The 20,613-nt window shown below is 44.3% G+C and overlaps 1 protein-coding gene and 1 long non-coding RNA gene across 2 annotated transcripts in view; both read right to left on the reverse strand.

The window, feature by feature from the left end:
• LOC126384510 (uncharacterized) overlaps positions 1-20,613 on the reverse strand; it is a 250,992-nt gene that overhangs the window by 40,975 nt on the left and 189,404 nt on the right. The window lies entirely within an intron of this gene.
• mfsd2ab (MFSD2 lysolipid transporter A, lysophospholipid b) lies at positions 1,072-19,891 on the reverse strand. The gene is made up of 14 exons (XM_050035484.1): positions 19,651-19,891; positions 16,084-16,209; positions 14,763-14,887; positions 10,313-10,436; positions 9,842-9,920; positions 9,584-9,759; positions 9,345-9,435; positions 8,519-8,637; positions 7,611-7,694; positions 5,078-5,161; positions 4,800-4,912; positions 4,556-4,699; positions 3,508-3,684; positions 1,072-3,422 (listed from the first exon to the last, which is right to left on the reverse strand). Exons 1-14 carry the CDS (start codon positions 19,738-19,740, stop codon positions 3,368-3,370), a joined length of 1,587 nt encoding a protein of 528 aa, XP_049891441.1. The 5' UTR covers positions 19,741-19,891; the 3' UTR covers positions 1,072-3,367.

A 20,613-nucleotide genomic window follows, 5' to 3' on the forward strand; every position in this document is an offset into this window, starting at 1 on the left:
TAAAATGAAACTATTATAACAATACAAAAATAAACGAATACAAAAACAGATGACAATATGTCATAATAACAATAATAATAATAAAATAGGACATATATAAAATAACCAGTGTGCTAAAATTAATAAAGTCTTTTACTGTGAGTTCCTCAAGCAGAAACCTTTTGTATGAATTCAGAACCAAACTCAGACACTAGGTGGCGATAGGTTTCCATAAATGATGCTCAGTGTGTAAATGTAACTGGAGCTGTGGTAGGAGTCTGACTGAGGAGCTACTGAAAGTTTGTCATCTCTGTAAAAATCAAAATAATCAGTTAATAATTTCTCCACATCATACAATGTTTGATTGGTAAATATAGGGACATAAATGACTCATTTATTCCGTCATTATTTTGCACAGTTTTGAAGCTACGTTGGCCCCAAGAAGAAGATACACTTGATTAATCTCTGAGGGGAAATTCAGTTGTTTCCCTCAGTTCTCACACACACAGGCCCGAAACAATGCAAATAATTCAGAACTCAGAACTACACCTGTGTTCAAAGAAGAATTCACATGACATTAGAGATGGTGCCATTAACTACAGGCCATATGCAATAAAAATGAAAACCTGTGTCTGTTGTGATTTCCTTTCCTTTCCTTACGATACAGTCACTAGTTTAGACTCAGTCTGTCAGACTGACGAGCTGAGCACATCTGAAGTCTCAGTGAGCAGTCGTGACTTTAAATATAAAAGCAGCATTAAGAACAAGAGAGAAACAGAAAGGAGGAAAAAGTACCAAAACTTCCTCTGGGTATTTTATAAACATTTTCCAGAGGTGTGTGTGTGTGTGTGTGTGTGTGTGTGTGTGTGTGTGTGTGTGTGTGTGTGTGTGTGTGTGTGCCTTTATAACTAGTGACTAGGGTGCACTGGGGTCCATGGTAAGTACCTTACGCCACTGATCGTCATTATGTTTTCAGTGACTCTCTTCACACTGTGATGACGTTAAAATGTCTTCATGTCAGCTGCTGTTCAAACTGACTCAGTCTGTGTCACAGCTGTTTGACGTAAAGAAATGTCGACACCTCGTTCACAGTACACTTATCAATTAGTATTTATTAACAATATCTTTTTTCAATCTCAACATCTCTTCTTAAATAACTACAGTACAGTGTATACGGGTTCATTTCACAGCCACAAATATCAAAGATTTACAGCTTTACATACAATATTTACACATATGCACAGGAGGCGTGGTCACAAGGCGTCTGTGTGTCCCCGCGGGGTTAAAGCTCACACATCTGGCTACAGCCTCAAGAGTCATGAGGGAGGGTCACTGACACGTGACGAAATAAAACAGGGCGGGGTTTAAAGGATGTACAGTTATTACAGGGTTAGTGGGTGAAGATGGCACCGAGTGAGCACGTGCAGAAAATCCTCTGCTCAGATACACGGGAAGAAAAAACACACAAAATATAAAGCGAAAGAAATATGAACATTTTGACATGAGCAACACGGCTGTGAGAAACAACACGTTGAAGATGCAACAGTATGTATAACATATGAAACTGTATGTACACATTTCCATATCAACAGATATGAAATCTGTCAATCCACACGTTCATGTCGAGGATTGAGATGTTTACAAATCATTCTTCCTTCAATAAACAAACATATATACAACATTCAATACACACATGCAGGAGGTCACAACATGTTCACTCCTCTGACTTCCAATCTTGGTTTTTTTTTTTCAAATTATGTGCTTCCCTTTTCCAATGCATATGGCAGAGATAGTCGCTATGGCAACATGCATTAAAAGGCCTGTAAATGTTTTTTTTTTTTTTTTAAATAAAATATGACTCTGACATTTTTTCAGGTTTTGAAACTTTTCCAATTCGGCACGAACCTCGCAGGCCTCACGCACACGTTTAAACACTGCGAGGAGCACGACTGCAGCAAACATGAATTCATAAACAGTAAAATCAAAACTAATAAATATTTAAATATCACTAAGTCTGTACCGGCTGAAGTCACCGCTTTGCTCAGTTTTTAGGAAGTGGAAAAAAATGCTGTCTCTGTCTTCAGTAGCTGTCCTATAAATACAATAATGTAAAGGCCAAAACACACCAGCGGCGAAAGCCACGCATCGAAAAGCACGCCCCTATTATTTTCACTGAACAACCCCACACTCTCTGCTCCTGTGGCAGCTCGACTCCTCTCCTCACCATGCATGTATTAAGAAAACTTTGGTCTTGTCTCTTGTCTCGTATGCGACAAAGACCTGATGAGGAGAGAAATATCTCGAGCTAAAAGACCCACGATCCCGTCATGACAAAGACAGTGGCCAAGAAGATGCTTCCTGGCGAGTCACAGCTCTGGAGATCGGATCTTCAGGTGAGAATTTGAGTTTAATTTGCAGCTGTCCACACGTGATTTTAAGCTAACGCAGAGGTGGAGGAAGTTCAGATCTTGCGTTACATTGTCGTCTGTTGCCGAGCTGCAGCACGACGCGTCCATGGTGTGCTAGGGGCGGCACTTCATGTGCGTCACGTCACGCCGTGGTGGTGCCAGTGTGTTTTCAGGTTAAGTCACATAATAGCAAACTAAGTGCGTTTACGGTTGTAGTGGTTTTAGTTTGATGGCGTTGCTGCTCTGCTCCAGCATCACATTATGAAGGCTTCTTTAACAAAACAAAGCCAGTGGGAATGAGATGGAAACTAACTGGCTAACTGGTGAACGTAAACAATGAGGATTAATTGTAAAAATTACAAAACACATTTTAACACGTTCAAAAATAAACATTAAGTCGATGACTCGAGCAAGCAACTGACATGAGGATTAGTTTGTCAGTTAATCATGTCTGACCCCAGAGAGAGGCGTGTTAAGGCGTCGTCACCGATTGTTCAAGTTTCTCTCGATGTTCAGGACTAAAGCGTTGTCGTTAATGCTCCAAGTTCAAGGACTGTTCAGCTCCAGCGAGTAGCACCAATAATGGAAGCACTGACACAACGTGCTCCATCACATTTCAGAGTTTTGTGCAATTTCAGCTGAGAACAAGGCCAGCCCTTAAAAAAAGATTTATCCGCAGCACTCAAAAGACGTGTTTCATACAAAAAGTAAGGCTTTGAGATCGGACTGGACGAAAGAGGAGAGTGAACGTCATGCTGGGAAAATGTCACAACTGCAGAGGGAGGATGTTTTATTTATAGTAAGGCCTCAGCTTGGCTGAAGCGTTGACACTTTTGAGTCTTGTAGACTTGGATCAGCAGCATTGTGATTGGACGAGGCAGTGTCTGTACAGTATGATCCGACAGGCCCAGGTAAGTTGGTCCCGCCCAGTGCAAAATGCCAGTCCATCACCTGATTGGTCCGTGGCTCTCTAACAGGTGCTACACCATGTTGGACAGTTCTGTTGAGTCTGTTTCTGAATCAACCTCGTTGTCCCTGCAAGAAAATAAAACGTGTCTTCAGTTGGAGTTTTGCTTCAGTGACACGAACATGTGAAAGACTTTTGGAAGCGAAGCCTCACCTCTGTTCCTGCAGCAGTTTGCGGTTGCCTTGCCTCCTCTCCTCATTGATCGGGTACGAGTACAGGATGACCAGGCCGATTATGATGAGAGCTACGGGGGCGGCGGAGACCAGCACTTTCAAGGTTATATCCACTTCCTGTGGTTGAGTGCAGCCTCGACTGATGTAGCCTGCAAAACTATGAAGAAGACACATCGTTATGAGACTGAGACGTGTTCATGTGGAGTCAGTCGTCAAGTGAAGTCAAGGTCTTGATGTGAGGACAACATTCCCACCAGATCGCTGATCAAAGGCCACACTCTGCTGTCGAGTCATGTGGCGCGCACACACGCACACACACACACACACACACACACACACACACACACACACACACACACACACACACACACACACACTACAGCCTTACTGTACTTGACTTAGTGAGAGCTAAAGGAATTTGTTGCTTTGATGTGGGATTTAAGTTCTGGGAGATTTGGCTTAGCCTCATTTAGACTTTTCAGTTGTGTCTCAGTGCATCAGATAAAAACCATGAAACACCAACAATCAGGGTTTGAATCAGAGTCCTGCAGCGGGTCAGGTACCTCCGGGTTTCCCACTATAAGCTAAGTAATGGGTAAAATATGAATTCAGTTGTTAGACGAGAACATTAATATGCAAAGAGCGCATGAGACTTGTGTCTGCGCCGCAAAGCAACACAACTATATCTCCTGCTAATCTGCAGTGTGATGAACGATGAAGGCCAAGAGGAATAATGCTGCTAACATTACCTCACTGAACACCCGTCCTTGTCCAGCGCCAACTCAAACACTCATATTATCACCGCCATACAGGCCGTCAAGGTGCCGTGCACCAGCTTAATGTGAGGCACTGGAGCCTGTGAGGGTTTAATCATGGGCGCGGCTGTGACTTAATGATGGGTAACGGGTCGGTTCTTGCACTGAGCTTTACAGGTATGGATGGGTGCTGATTTTCAAACAGGGACCTATGCAGGACTCTGGTTTTAATAATCTACATTATAGCTTGTGTGTGTTTAAGCCAATACTTACTCTAAACTGAGGGTGGAGATGCCGAGGGAGACTCCAGAGGCAAACTTGGTGAAGAAGACGTAGAAAGAATAGAAGAGAGCTTCGTGGCCGGTGGACTCGGGGTTCTGCACTTGGAAATCGTCGACAACGTCAGGCAGCATAGACCTGAAGAACACAGACAGTTACGGTCACAGTCAGTTACATACGGTCCATGTGTATTCCAAATCAAAATAAAAACATGGTAAAGAGTCAGCAGGAGTTTTACCAGGGCAGCAGGAAGGCTGAAGCCACGCCGACTCCGGCAGCGAAGGAGCAAATGTAGGTGACGATCAGGTTACTCTTTATACACACCACCAGGATCATGAAGGGGACCACAGACTGGAAAGAAGAGAAACACATCAGACCACTGAAGCTGTCACTCATTCACTTCCTAAAACAAGTCTCTTAATGGCACCAGAGATGTTTTCCTGAAACTCCTAGAATATCACTTAGCTGCTGTCAGTCTGACAAGAGGTGGTGTTTGGACGTGACTGTGGGCCTTACCAAGCTGCCAGTGAAAACCGCCGTCTTCTTCCCGAAGCGAGTCAGAAACCACTGCCAGAAGGGGATGGCCAGAGTGGCGGAGAGCTGAGGGGGGAAAAACATTCAAAGTCTGGTTAACCAGGTGTTTTTGTTTTGACTCACACGCCGACAAACTCGCCAGTAAATTCCACACAGGGCCCTCTATTACAGGTTCATATGGTTGTGCAGAAGTAGGAAGGGGAAGACCCTCTGCGCCACATCACAGTCAAGAAGTGTGACATTAGAAACATTCTCAAAATGTTTCAGTTTCGAAGTGCGGTGATGCAGAAGCACTTCTGACCTCTCATACCTGCCAAACACAACAGTGGAGACGGAAGACAATATGGCTTCTACGACTCTTCCCAAAACACATTAAAGCTCAATGTGATGCAGAATTCCACAGAGTTTATCCATTGACTCTGCAGGAGGGGACGCTCAGATCACTTTGACCTCTGACCCCTCCATGTTTGACTAAGGGAAAGATAACAGTGGTGTTTTGCTATGAGTCAAACAGCCTCCCACAGTAACTCCTCACAGTCTCGCTGCTCACTCATGTGTCACATACATTGTTCTGTGGTTTTAAAGCTGTTTCATGTGGTTTCTGACAAGTCAATGCTTTCATTTCACTTGCTCTCCTTCTGCAGATATGATCGTCTGATGGGTTTCATCAGCAGAATGTGTGAGTCTAAACTTCCATCTTCGAAGCCACCAGCCTCTCCTCTACGAGCCTTATCAGCCTCTCCCTCAGTATTCAAACATAATTATCAGTTAATAGGTTTTATCTTCTGAACAGAGCTCATACAGCACCTTTTACACAACTGACCTAGCACAACACAGCTACTCCTCCGACCTGAAACACTGTCCAGGCCTTAAAATAACTTCATTTGTGGTGGTTTGTTGCAGTTAATGAACTCCTCACTGCTCTCACACGTATCGTTATATCTGACCTTTAAGATTCAAAAATATATTTTAATACCAAGCGACAGCCAACGTTTACTGTGATCAAAGCAAATGAGCCAATCAAATTGATCGTTAAGAGGAAGAGAGTCACGACACAGATTGCTCTAATGTAATTAAAGTTGTTTCAGAAAACAGACTGTTAAAAGTGAACGCACAGACCGATATCTGTTCATTCTTCAGCAGCCAAAACCAAACTTCTCTGTCTCATATGTTGTGATGTTGAGCGTTACCACGACACCAAACACAGGTCCTCTGAGGCAACATATCCGCAGAAGTCTGTAGTGAGAGTGCACCAAATGACTGAGCTGATAGCCCAGTATGACAGATCTACCTGACTCCTCACACGTTCATTTACAGCTTGACAATGTGCAAATTAATGTTCACTGAAGACTGAATGGACTTTGGGGCGACATAAAAAACATTCAGTGACAGGACAGGTGTGAGGGAGCGCCAAGACTTGAGGGTAGACAAAAATCAAGCAAATCCTAATGTCAGCTGCCACAACCAGAAAATAAGAAATACAACAGTCACAGTGCTAGCTATAGGACTCATTTTATCTACAGGACAGACAACTATTTGTTTTCCTTGTGAAAAGTATCAAAGTAGTATAAAATGTGTGGGCTTGATTTTATTTGACAGACACAGGGGGAGACTACTGGATGCACTTCAGACATCATGAGGTTCGGACCTGTGCTGGGAGGAAGTTTCAGTAGCTGGACCTCTTTGAATTTTAGTTACATAGCCCTGGTCTCCAGTAAAACACACATCAGGAGATGGGCATATCTTCCCCACTCTAATGCCTGTTAGTTTGATTTGTTAAACTCATCTCTTTGCTAATAAGATCTGAAGCTTCTGAGGTCAGTGTGACGTCTCATCAAAGTCCTGCAGGTGAGGATTAGGATCTCTTAGTGCTGCTTACGGAGCGGTTCCTCTCTAAAAAGGTATTTCACTAAATAAAGGTACTGTAACATCCCCTCCCTGCCTCGCCTCTGTAATCCTCTGCATAAAGTAAAGGATCAAAGTGTGTAATCTCTTCAACCTCAGTGGCCAGTTCACTTCTGCTGTGCTGCTACACAAAGTAAATCTATGGATTAATTGGCTTTAATACCAGGATGAGGATCTGAAGTGATTCTTTGATAGGAGAGAGCTTTTTATCCTCTGAGGTCAGGACAGAGGAATGAAAGCAGAATCAAGCGTGGCTCCTGAACTGTCTGTGGGAATGGGATGGCATTCAGGCAGAGCGGTCAGAGTGGACACTCATCAGGAGACACTGCTGTCTAACCGAGGACAGACCAGCTTTGGAACTGAGGACGATTTATGTGTTTGTGCTCCGAGGGAAGCTTTTGTCTGCGCTCTGAAACTGATGGCTCACCTTCTTCATGTGCTGATGGAAATGCGGTCGTTGCTATGGGAACAGTGTGGCTATCTGCCCTAATGTCTGAAAATGCCACCTAAGTGAGTGTATGTGTGTGTGTATGTGTATGTGTGTGTATGTGTGTGTATGTGTGCATGTGTGTGTGTGTGTGTGTGTGTGTGTGTGTGTGTGTGTACTCACCATGATGACCAGCAGTATATTCTGGAAGTCGTTCCTGAAGCCCAGTGTGGAGCTGCAGAACAGAGCAAAGTTTCCCTCCAGGAGCTGCGAGAAGAAGCACAGAGACTCACTCAGTCATGTTCTACTGACTAATGTGTTAATGTGTTAATGTGTTCACACCGGGCGCAAACAATACAATTTGTGTGAGTGAATTACACGTAAAGTCAATGTTAAGACGTGAGGAGACGCAAATGACGCGAAATACACACATTAAGTGAGCAGTGTGATTTTGCGTCATATGCTTATTTACGAGAGTTGAAAAATTTGTACTTCAGCAACCAATTTGCGCCACAATAGCCAATCAGCATTGAGATCCTCTGGGGGCATATGATGCCGAGGACGCTCCGGCGGAAGTTCATTCATCGATTCAGTGAGTAACGTAACGCAAATAATTTGCAGCGCGTTTAATGTGAACACGATATAATACGGGTGGGGGAAAAAACGTTACAGCAAAGTATTGCGATACTTTTGTGTGGCAATATTGTATCGTTACACAGACACCAAGTATCGATTTTTTTTTGTATTATCTAAATTATTAATATTACAAATACAAATTAAACTTTAGGTAGCCGACTAGATAATATCATCAGATGCTTTTTCAGTTTAAAAGATACATTTTGCTGCAATAAAAAAGACTGAAGTGAGACAGACTAGCTACTTTCTTTTATTCAATAAAACTGTTGACAAAGTTTCCTTCACAGATAAAATTTGCCACTGAAATAAGGTAATTAATTGCACATATCGTATCGCAATTCTCAGCATATTGCAAAATTGCAATAATACAGTGTCATGATAATGTCGCATTGCACATACACTAACTAAGCTCATAGAAAAACTGTATGTATGTGTGTGTGTGTCTCCATACGTACCATGAAACCCAGCGAGGTAAAGAGGAAGACCATGACCAGTTTGGCGTACGGTCCATGTCCCATCACCAGCTTGATGCCCTGGAAGAAGCCCATTGGCTCCGACCTGGGACGACTTGACTCTGGACAGAGGAAAAAAAACAGGAAAGAATTACATCAACTTGAAAACATTTTCCGACCATGATCTTAACAGTTCATCTTTGACAAGAAGCGGCCAGTCAGGCTCGTCCTTTACTGGATTTCTATTTATCCTGTCGCTGATCACGACGCTTTCCATTTACAGATTTGTCTCAGTGTTTAAAGGTGAACTGCAGGATTGTTGGTTACTGTCTAAAAAACGCTCCCCAACCCAACCAGCCTGCTGCTGTTAAACGTCATCACGAAGGGCAAGCTGTTAGAGTTAAAGACAAATCCCTGCCGCGCTGGGCTGACGGCCCAAACCAAGCCAAACCAAGCCAGGCCAACACATGACAGCCTGTGTGTTCTCACACAGCGTGTCAGGCCACAGTCACACCACAGTAAACTGTGACAATAGTCAGCTTCATTGGACTAGAGTGGATGACTGCTCTGTCTCATTAGAGACCTCTGTTCATCCAATCAGGAGGCTGCACCGAGCAACTGGTGATTTGCTTGTTATAGTTTAATGGTGAAAAAGTTTCAACACTTATTATTCAAACCCAAAACTCAACTGGCTTGTTATGTGTAGTGCGACATAAACAACAACAGTTTCTCTCCTCATTTTGGCTTCGTGTCAAACTCAAATTAAGGCTGTTAAACGAGTAGATAACAGCATCTCAGTTAAAATGACGGAGCCAGTTTGATGTCTTACCTTTAAGCTCTTTCACACCGAAGAAAAGAACGATGGCACACAGGACATACATGATGCAGATGACACCTGAAGCTATCATGTAGGCTGCTTTCTGTGAGGAAGGAACCAGACGACAGTTAGCAAAGTTAGCACACCTCCATGTAGTCCCATATTAGACATTAGCCCTCCTCATCAGTTCTTGCTGTTTGCACAGTGAGCTCATTATTAGCCTGGACTCTCTATCAGCTTCGTTTGTTTACCGTGTGTTCCAGGGAAATGACATGCACTGAGTCATTGAGTCCAGCAGACAGAGAGGAGTTGCTCAGGTCTGCCATGATATCACCAGGTCCTGGGAGGCAGGGAGCGTTGGCCATGCCCACGATCTGCCCCTGGATAGCTGTACCAAGAACAGTGCCCAGAACCTCCACCGTCATCCCTGATCAGAGGAAACATTTAGTCAGTGAGGAGTTTACACAGCAGACTTGTCTTATAGAGAGTCATTTGAGTGTGATACTCACTGTAGGCTGTGGCTGAGTCTCTTTCCTTCTGCTCCGAGCTGATGAACATGGTGAGGGCGGAGTACGGCACATGGAAGCACTGATTTGCAAAGAAAAAGAAACAGGATGAGAAAAATGGACTCAGAGGATTGACACAACTCAGAGTCTTTGCAAAATAAGGAAATACGTGTATTTCCTAAATTGTCTAACTGTTCCTTTACGTGAATAACTTTAGCTTTTTGTGCAATCAGAGGATTTCTCCACAAAATTTTACGGATATTTATGTATTTTGGAAAATTTGCTTCACACTGCAAAGTTCAAATCAGTTTGGAAATTAAAAATAACCGTGACTGGTAGTAACTGTTATTTCACTTTTATTTCCCAATAAGGGGCTGAGTGTGAATCCTATTGGGAAATCAAACTCGTATTGCACATATGAGACAACAGAGTGGTCCCTGGGAGTGTCTGTGGAGGCGAGACTGTGGCACTCACTGTTTGCAGGGTCTGGAAGATGCAGTAGAAGAAGAGGTACCAGATGACTTTGCCGTCGTCGAAGGGAGGCACGTACCAGATGAGGAAATAGGAAAGCACAGCCAGAGGGGTCGAGAGCAGGATCCTTCATGTGGACAAAGGATTGGAGGAGAGTAGAGACGACAACAACAACATCAGTGGACGAAACGTGATCTTACTCGAGCGTGAAACACGCTCACTCTGTAAACAATTATCAGCCTTTATGAGGAGAGGGGACACTCGTTACATAACTAACTGTGGCCAATTAAGCGTGACTCTCATTCAGTTTGTGCCAGCTTCCCTCAGCTCAGCACTGTTTGGTGTTTCATGCTGATTATCAGTGTTCACATGCACGGTGCAGGTGGAACTGGTTATGTGATGGTGTGACAGTGATGCTGAACAAAACTCAGCTTGCATGTGTTTCTTCACGTACAAACGACAGGAGACCCTCTGGTACATGATCTTATGAGGCAACATGTTTGTGAAAACTGCTGCAGATAAGATCATATCATTTTGGTTTTGTAAACACATCCGAGCCATCTTTCACTCCTCCTCCTAACATCCCGTAAATGCCCACTATGAGGTCATGATGAGAGGGAAAAGCTGCAGGAGTAGAATTCCTTTAGTCACTTCCTTCCCCCTGTTTGTGTCTTCCTATGGTCAGATCCACACTCTCCAATCAGATGCGAGATGAGTGAGATCAGCCACACCTCTGGAAATAGGAGTCTGGCTTGTGGAACAGGAAGCAGCAGCCCGGCCATCCTGCTTGTGAGTCTAGTTTCTATGGGAGTCATTTTTAAAACAGGTGATTCATCCTCATCAGACAGGAAATGAAGTCACAAAGGCATCACTACAGACTTGGAAACTTTGACGATCAATATGTGTTTTAAAGAGAGAGTAAAGTCAGGAGCATTCAGCTGACTCTCGTGTGCATGCGATGTGATTGTGAACTGTGCACTCGCGCAGAGTCGCTGAGGGAGTGTGCAGGAGTGGTCTGCAAGTTACAGCAGATATTTTATCTGGAGATGACAGAGTACTTAGGAATGCTTTTCTCAAAGCTTGTTTCCTCCGTGCCAAACGACACAACACCCACCAGATTAGGCATGGTACATGATTTAATCAAGTGTGTCTATCAGAGAGAATGGAAGCAAAAGCATAAAGACTGAATCTCCTTTCTCCCTGTGTGGTGCCCTAAAACACTCTCCAGAGCTGAGCCAAGACATGCACTGTGCTTGCAGAAGTGCAGTGACACAGTGCACCATATAAGTCCTGGAATCAGATTTAAACCTCCTCTGAAATAGCTGTGCTGAGTACAGAGGGTGATTTCAGCTCTGCAAGTTAACTTAGCAGGTGACAGCTTTTAGTCTGGTGCGTATTAACTGGGGAAACCTTTTTATGGGCTGACAGCAAAATCCAAATTCATTCTTTTGGCAGCCATCACTGGGCTGGGTGGATAACCAGCTGGAGTGAAGCAGGCTGATTTTCTGTTCATGTTTCATGCTCTGACTCCAACTTAGAAAATCAAAATATATCATGTTTAATGTGAAATTTATGTAATGAAAAGCTCGTCGTAACCTCCAGTAGGAAACACAGTCAGTATGTGTTGAAGGAGTAACATAAACTCAGGACACCTAACAGCCAGCGTCCAAATACATTAATTGAAATGGATGTTTAGGGAACAGTTTCTGTCACTGTGAGTCCAGCCGCTCTGCAGCGACAATGCGTCTTATTCTATCACCGCTCCACGACTTGAACTCTAGTAAACTCCTGGATTCCTCAGCCACTCTTCAAAAAATCCTACTAGAGCCATTCATAGCTGAAAGCTGAGCCCTCATTGGCTCATATGTGTGGTGTGTTGTGGGCTGGACCAATGAGAAGCTAGTCTGACTCGTCTCCCCTCCCCCACTCCTACGCACAGGGCTTTTAAGGCTGGAGCTGTTCAGGCTGCTCTCAGGCACCGCACCCTTCCTCCTCACATCTTTATGGCTGAGCTGACCGCAATGTGACTGAACGTGCCGATCATTCCTCCATCCTTTCTTTCTCCTGCATCACCCACACCCACACCCACAACCACCCCACCCCCACCCCGTCCACGCCCCGTCTCCGACAATACCACCGTGTGCATCTCGCTTTGCACAGGCAGCATCAAGCATGACCCACTTATGAGATTCAAACATCAGCATCTTGATGTTGGCTGCACATCATAATAATAATCTTACTCCTCGTGTGCATATTAATTCAGTTCAGCTCAACAGATGTGTATGTGCATCAACATCAAGTCTAACCAAAGCAAAGCTATGTTTTTTAGTCACATTTCCAAAGTCTGCATGAATTGAGATGTGTTTTGGATTATAGAGGCGATTTGAATGAAAAACTACGTTCCATAACTGCAAACATGTCCATGTTTAAACAGAAGTTGATGACTGCAGTATTTGGACATTCATGACTTTCACCAGTAACTGTTGCAAAAGCTGTCGTTCATTATTTTTGTCTGACGGTGAATTCCTTTACAGCAGCACAGTAGTTTTCAGACGGTTATATTTGGTTAGAAAACCTCTGTCACAACTCTTTCTGCAGAAGATGTGTAACTGCCACCGCTCGATTCCATTTCACAAAGGAGGAACATTTCTGACACTTCTCAGAAAGTACCAACCGACAGCTCGACAGGACGATCACTTTCTAAATTAATCATGCAGGTGTTCTCCGTGTTCGCACACCTGAGGGAACGTTAGCACAGGAGACCTTCATCTCCCAGTTGTGCCCCTTCTTCCACCAGGTGCAAACATTTCATTACCAACCAGGGAGATTATGTTTTTAATCAAGCAGGCGAGGGAGTAAATATGCATCAGCGCTGCATCTCCCTGTGGCGCTCATTATAAAGCTGCAGACACCCTCCGACATTTACCTCACCTCGTGTCGCCTTTTAGCCTGATCGCACTGTGGACGTACTGCATGCTCCGAAACATAGAAGGGACAGTAGCTCTAAAATATCTTGTGTTGACAGGAGACTGGCTGACACTTCTGTAACCGGCAGAGACCGCTGACATCCCCATACCGCACTTCTCTTATGTAACACTTTGAATTCAACCCTTCTGACATGGGTCAAGAGTTCCTGCAGTTTTTGACAATGCAGAGACCACAGTCGTACAATCCTCATGAACAGACTAATAACTCCAGTGAGAGAAACTCTTGTAGGCGGCTCAGAGACTGAGAGGTGGAGGTGTGGGGGAGGAGATGTAGCAGCTGAACAGAAAAGGGTCAGCAACCTCTCTGTGAGAAAGCCCTGAAGCACCACAGACCTCCCACTCCTTCAGGCTGGCCGCCACACACAGGCAGAGAGGACGCAGGGTGACGTTTTAACTTTAATTTGCTCTTCACACGGGGACTTCACAGACAGAGGCCAAAGTGATTTAACCTGTCAGAAACAACCAAATACTTGGCGTCTTCTTTTATGTCTAATTTCAAAAATCTCAAGGGTCAATTTGAACAAATGAGAGTGAGTGACATCTATTGCACGTCTGTCCGTCCTGGAAGAGGGATCCCTCCTCAGTTGCTCTTCCTGAGGTTTCTACCGTTTTTTTTCCCCGTTAAAGGGTTTTTTTTGGGGAGTTTTTCCTGATCAGCTGTGAGGGTCATAAGGACAGAGGGATGTCGTATGCTGTAAAGCCCTGTGAGGCAAATTGTGATTTGTGATATAGGGCTTTATAAATAAAATTGAAATTGAAATTATCAAAATGAAAATTAGCTCTCGATTAAAATACACAGAGATCTGAACTGTCTCAGCCCTGTGGGGGAATTCTTTGTGTGCTTGCTTTAAGAAGCCGACTCTTTAGCAGGCAGGAGTTATATTTGTCAATGACATGCCAGAGGCCATGCTGTGGGAAATGTGCGCCTGCAAGAACTCTATATTTGCTTAGTAAAAAAACAACAACAAAGACGTAGTGCCTTTGTGTTTAGGCTTCTTCAGTAGTCCAGCCTCGACCAGTACATTATCTTATAGGCTGTGTGCGCAGCAGCAGTTGTGTGTGAGCGCGAGGACAGAGAAGAGAGGGGAGGAGATGAGGCTTGACTTGACACGGTTGCATGTGAGGGCAATGCGGAAGTGGCAGCGGTTATTTCATCAGCATGACCTGTAATTACCCCTCCTGGGAGATGACCTCACAAAGCCCCGCCCCCAAAAACTGACACATGTAACGGGCATGTTTGGAAAACTTCCACTCGCAGCTCTGACTCACCACGGCCCCCCGTCAGGCATTTCCAGCAGGAAGTACGTGATAAGTGCTTTAGTGACACACAACTAGGCTTCATCATTAGCACGGTGAAGGAGATGTACGACAGAGACTCAGAGCTGATGCTAATGATCTACTAAAGAGCTCTACGATATAGATGAAGCTGTCACGCCCAACAGCGTCAGACTGTAGCTGGGACTCACCAAGGCAGCATGCGTCCAAAACGCGTCCACGGGCTCCGGGAGACCAGGAAGCCCACGGTGGGGTCAGTTATGGCGTCCCATGCACGACCCACGAACAAGATAATGGAGGCATAGAAGGGATCCAGCTGCCAAAGGAGAAGACAAAGATTAGTGTGATATTAAAAGTCCAAACAGTTGCAAATTCAACTCTTTGCTGCCATAAAATATTACTCCAGGCACTGAGCGTGTACACCAGCACGCCATCCACACTAGACTGACACCACGTCATGAGGAAGCTGACTGAGTACACACAGCCTGTGTTTGAGGAGTTTAACTGATAAGCTGTCTCAAGGAGAGGGAGCAGTAACTCAACAACATGACATTAAACTTGGCGCAACAGTGAGTAGTGTTTAGTTGGCAGTTTCCTTAGTCAAGAGGCAGCACTTAGACGGAGTCAAGTCAAACAGTGAAGCTGCCACTTGGCTGCTCAGCCCGTCTGCTGCTCATTGTACAGACGAGCCTGACTGGAGGCCAGGCAGCGGGATGAATGCTCCACTCCTGACTGTACAATCTGCACCATGCTGTGTCACCCAATAGACTCTTAATCAACAACCCTGGTAGCCAGACAAAGCTAAACCCTGGGAAGCGGCTGACTTACACGCTATTTTGGCCTCAACCATCAGATTAATGTCGGAGCCCATTAAAGCGAGCCCCTCCTCACCGCGCTCCAGTCACTCCCCTGCCCAGCATTTTTCAGAACAAGCCCCTGTGAGCCTTTTGATACGGCCGAGCCACATCATGGAGTCAATAATGGAAACTTTTTCCACCTCTTCATTTTTCCAGGATAATCGTCTCCTTTGTTGGTGAGCTTTGGGCGGTCACAATGTCCTGTATGTGCCCCTGTGAGAGAGGTGAGCTGAGGGCACATACAGGATCACGTACAGCTCTGTAAATGCCACCACACATCGAGCTGCGGTGGCTCAGGAGGTCCACTAATCTGAAGATCGGTGGTTCGATCCTCGGCTCCTCCTCCAGTCTGGAAATTATACTTGGGCGAGATATGAACCCTAAATTAAGTGTGTGAGTGTGTGTGATTATTTAAAACTGAGTAGCACCTTGTACCTTATCGTTCACCAGTGAATGAATGTGTGTGAATGGGTTAAGTAAGTGGTTGCAAGACTCCTACAGTGGCAGTATAGAAAGGACAGTACAGCATGCACAGTGTGTTCCTGTTCCCAGTGAGGTGGGCCTTTAAGGGCAGCAGGGAGCTATATTAAGGCCTGTGTCATGAGAGTTTGACAGCTGAGGTCGTGGAGTTTTGTAATAATCTCAACCAACTCACCTGAGCTACGTCCAGCAGATAGATCTGCAGGAAAAATCCCAGGGCACACCCCGTGATCTGGTAGGGCGCCCCGCCGATGGCATAGCATATCTTGCTGCAGACTGACAACCTGTTACTGCGATCATGCTGAGGAAAAAGAACAAGGAAAGAGCAGAAAAATCACAGTTAATAAAGTTAAATTAGCATCTGTATCAGCCATAAAACTGGAGTGGGGTTTTAAGTAGTTTTACACAAGTGCAGACAAACAGCAGACATGACATCTGTCTGTCTACCAACAAGATAAAGCCAAACAAATACCTGACTTTAGGCATATTACTCATTCAGCCTGCTCTGAAGAAAGTGTCCTAAAGGCTCAGTATTTGCAGCTGCCCACGAACCTTTTCAGGCTTTGGCAGGGCCGAGACCTCGTAATTATAGGAGGGGTCACTTCTGCAGAGTTGACTTGCAGCAGCTTAATCCTAACAGGGTGACAGCAGCACAGCAGTTACACCCCTGAGTTCCTGAATAGGTAACTTTCTCAATTCCTGTCTGAACAATTTAATCTTCTGTGTCGCTAATTTCTTATAAGTCAGATTAAGACAATCACAACTTTTTTGCAGAGCCTCTGAAGGAATGTGGCCTAAATTCTTAATCACCAGAGAGTCTGCGAGTGGCGAGTTCAGCTGGCTGAACGCGAAGCATCGTGTAGCGTGTTTGGCAGGAGTCAGGGACAGCCACTGGGAAACAAGAAACCCTTGGTGCTCCAACAAGTGGTCATTCTTCTCCATTTACTCCACTGTAGATGTAATAATTTCCCCAGCAGACAGAGTCTAAACAACTCCTGTAACAGCGACACAAATCTCTGCAGATACGTTCCAGGGCATGACAACACCATGGTGTCACACACACTCAGAAAGCCAGGGTGACAGCACCTTGGCAGCAGCCTGAGCTGGATAAGTACACAACAGGTTTCCTGCCAGTTTGACCAGTGCCCTGATCACTCATGCCCACAGCAGGATGAAAACACACCCTCCTCTCTGACCAATGAGGTTGTGAGTGTGATCAGTGCTGTTTTCAGCCAGTCAAAGGAAAGGTCTGGAACAAACAATCGAGCCTGTATCAAGAGGAAACGACCTTGAACTCCAGGCAAGTTTCACTGATCTGGACGAGAGGAAAACAGACATCGTCTCGGATCAGACCACAACACAAAACATCACCGTGGTTGTGATTAAATGTCCCAGCCTGTGTTGATACACCCAACCTGGCCTTTGTTTAGGTGACAAAAAAAACTCTGTGGCTGAAATCAGAAACCAAGGCCATCAAAACAGACAGTTATTCAAACTTTAGTAACCGAACACAACAGCTGGCATGTCATCAGGTCGACTACCTGGTGATTCATGTCACGTCTCCACGGTCGTGTACATGGAAGTTATGAGGATCAAAACTGACGCTGGCATGTGATGCAACTGTCTACGACCAAGATAAATTTTGCAATCCAACTCTATTTCACAATATATAATGCCCAGACACCTGTTCTACCAGAATACAAGTATGCAAATGATACACATTTTGTCCCTCCTAGTGTTAACATGACATGGCGGTGAGTAAAGCTACAGCGTCATGTATCTATAATAGGAATGTATTACTGTCATTCTCCTCACATGGCTGTGAAGCAATCCACTTAAAAGACTCCTCTCTGCATCCTGATCACTGACAGTAAAGGAGGAATGTGTCTCCTGATGTCTATGACTCACAGTTTCTGTATATACAGCTTATTTGCTTTTTAGATTTCAGTTCATTACAGAAACAAATCCAGTCAGTGTTAAAGGGAAAATAAAGTCAGAGAAATATAAAATACATAAGCAACCAGTACATCTGCAGCATAAAAACAACAGAGAAAAGCGTGAACATGTGGGCTAACTTATCTCTGTGTACACTGACACACATTCACCCACAGAAATACCTGCATATGTACACATACTATTCATCAACATGCAAATGGATCTGTCTATATCTTTGCATTCATATTAAAGCTCTCACTGTGCGTGTGCGTGTGCCACCCAAGTTAGTTACAAGGAAACACACGGAGTGTCTATCTCTACTGTAAACCTTCCCTCCTACTACTACTACCTTAGAGGCTCCTGTGTAATCAGTGCTACCAGTAATGATATGTTATCAGAGGTGAGGTCAAAGACACATCATCAAACAGGTGGGGCTTTTTTTTAACAAGGTAGCAATGCTGTTTTTAATTACAGATGTTAATAAGCTCTACATGGTTCATGTAGGAGCAGACTGGGACGTTCAGGGCCCTGATTGTGGATGGGTTTTTAGGGAAATGATCCCCTGCGCGCTCCGTCTCTCTGACACGTCGCCTTGGAGGGTGCTGCCTGTTGCATTCACAACCATCGGAAATATGTACATTAACCCCGAAATGTACTCGGAATACAACATTTTGATATTTTATTACGATATTTTTTAAGTTATTTGACAACCGAGGAGACTTTTGAAGTGGGAATAGATCAAATAATAACTAAAACAGTGAAAATATATTTTTCATAACAACCAGTCACTCTGTGAATCAGTGGATCAGTGAATCAACACGCTGGTGTAAATGTTCTCCTTCTTTAACTACTACTATGCAAAGAATTGTGTCACATTCTTCCTGAAGCAGGAGGACACACACTGATCTTATTTCAACTCCATTTTTTCTCGACTTAAAAGTGCCAACAAGTGTTAACCCCACAGAGACCTGAGTCCTTTCTCTCAGATATTAGGGTGTCCAGAGGAGCCCCTGAAAGCAGCACCACAACAACCCCACTGAATGCCACATAAACAAATCTGACGTTGATTTAATTAAATCAAACTTTTGTTATAAGTCGACAAGAGCGACACATTTTCAGTGTGACTTCAATTTATCATTTAATCAATTTTAATTAATCAATCAGACCGTTATCCTGATTAGAAATTCCAGTATAAATAGCTAATTTTTGAAGCTAACTTTAAGCTAACGTACGTTACGTCGATATAAATAATTTAAAAGCAGCCGTTAGCAGAGGAGAGAGTAGGTTAGCATGTTAAGGGTTTATATTTAGCTCTCTGTGGCTGCTGGGATAATGAGTTCACCTCTCTTATTACAGCCTACACACTAAAATTATGTTTAATTAGCTGCTAAGCTAATACAGTTTAACCGTCCAACGGCTGTAGTTTATGATTTAACGGATTTTAAACGGTCTCGTGACGCTCAATGGAGGGTGAAGGCGCTTGGTGGCGGTTAGAAGCTGACTGAAATTAGTGATTTTCGTTTAGGTTTTTGATTCTTATTGATCATTTAATTCATTTAACAAATGAAAGAGACATATTTGGGTGGAGTGGAGTGTAGAGAGGTTTCACTGAACGCCGTCCGAGCTAACGTAATGACTCATACTGTGGAAATGTCACTTTCCCGGTGAGCTCCATTCATTCAAATCCTCAACACACTCCGGTTAAAGGCAGCCTCTCCCTCTCTCTCGTCCTCAGCTCCATGTTGAGATGATTTACACAATAAGCCTCTGAATTTGTTTTCTTTTTAATCTAATAAAATGATCTTACCTTCCTCGCGAGCTTGATTCCATCCGGGCTGACAGGTTTATTCAATAAGCTGGCGTTAGAGTACTGTTCACCTCCTTCTCCTTTGGCCATATCAGAGCAGCTGCTGCTTCTATTGGATCAAAACTGAGTAAATAAAAAATGTAGAAATATCAAACACCAGATGAGGTCTGAGGAAACGCGTCCAAATGAATCGTCGTGGCACTACAACAACGTGAACACTGTGGAGATGTGAAGGCACACAGGGTGGATGTAGTAATATTTGGAGCTCCCCGCCCCCTCCAACGTGCCTGTTCACCCCATGTTTGACCCCGCCCCTCGGAGGGCGGGTCACAGGCAGGAGGAGCTGCTGGAGCTGCTGCTGCTCCTTATCATGGATGTATGGATGGTATCCTCCTGCACAGATAACACATCCAGCTCTCACTGAAAACACCTCAGAGGAAATTTGAGCGTTATCAAAGTTTGTTTGAGGCTCAGAGAGCAGCCTGTATCACCCTCTGCAGTGAAATGTCACATGCTGCATAATATCTACAAACAAACATACTGTTCCAATATCCATATAATGTGTAACTAACTAAGTGGCTACCACAGGGGACACTGAGGTCATGTCCTTAAGGTGCATATGGAGGGGTGTTTCCTGTGACGCTCACTGACTGGGGTGAATTAAGGGGAACTGGGACATGTCAGATGGGACAGGGTTTATTTTCTCACCCAGTGATTTAGAAGAAAACCTTTCTACTGAGCCACAGCTGTGAAACCACATAATCAAAATAACACGGCCTCACAGTTGTGACATGACATAAGTGGGTGGGGCAAGATTCAAAGAGGAAGAAGATATACTTTATGTTATCATACACACACAGGCCTGAAATACACACACATGCACAAACAGGATCTATGCATGCATTAAATGGAAAGATGTCAGAGCGAGGGGCCTGCCCTTGGACAGGTGCCCCAAACAGTTGG

Source organism: Epinephelus moara, chromosome 22, assembly GCF_006386435.1.
Source record: "Epinephelus moara isolate mb chromosome 22, YSFRI_EMoa_1.0, whole genome shotgun sequence".
NCBI classification, from domain to species: domain Eukaryota; kingdom Metazoa; phylum Chordata; class Actinopteri; order Perciformes; family Serranidae; genus Epinephelus; species Epinephelus moara.

Bases quoted from the DNA above. Each gene is read 5' to 3' on its own strand.
- mfsd2ab (XM_050035484.1), bottom strand. From the start codon at position 19,740: ATGGCCAAAGGAGAAGGAGGTGAACAGTACTCTAACGCCAGCTTATTG. The intron at 7,695-8,518 runs GTACGTATGGAG...TTCTTCTCGCAG, and splicing joins TTACCTCGCTGGGTTTCATG to CTCCTGGAGGGAAACTTTGC. The intron at 4,700-4,799 runs GTAAAACTCCTG...TGTGTTCTTCAG, and splicing joins TCAGCCTTCCTGCTGCCCTG to GTCTATGCTGCCTGACGTTG.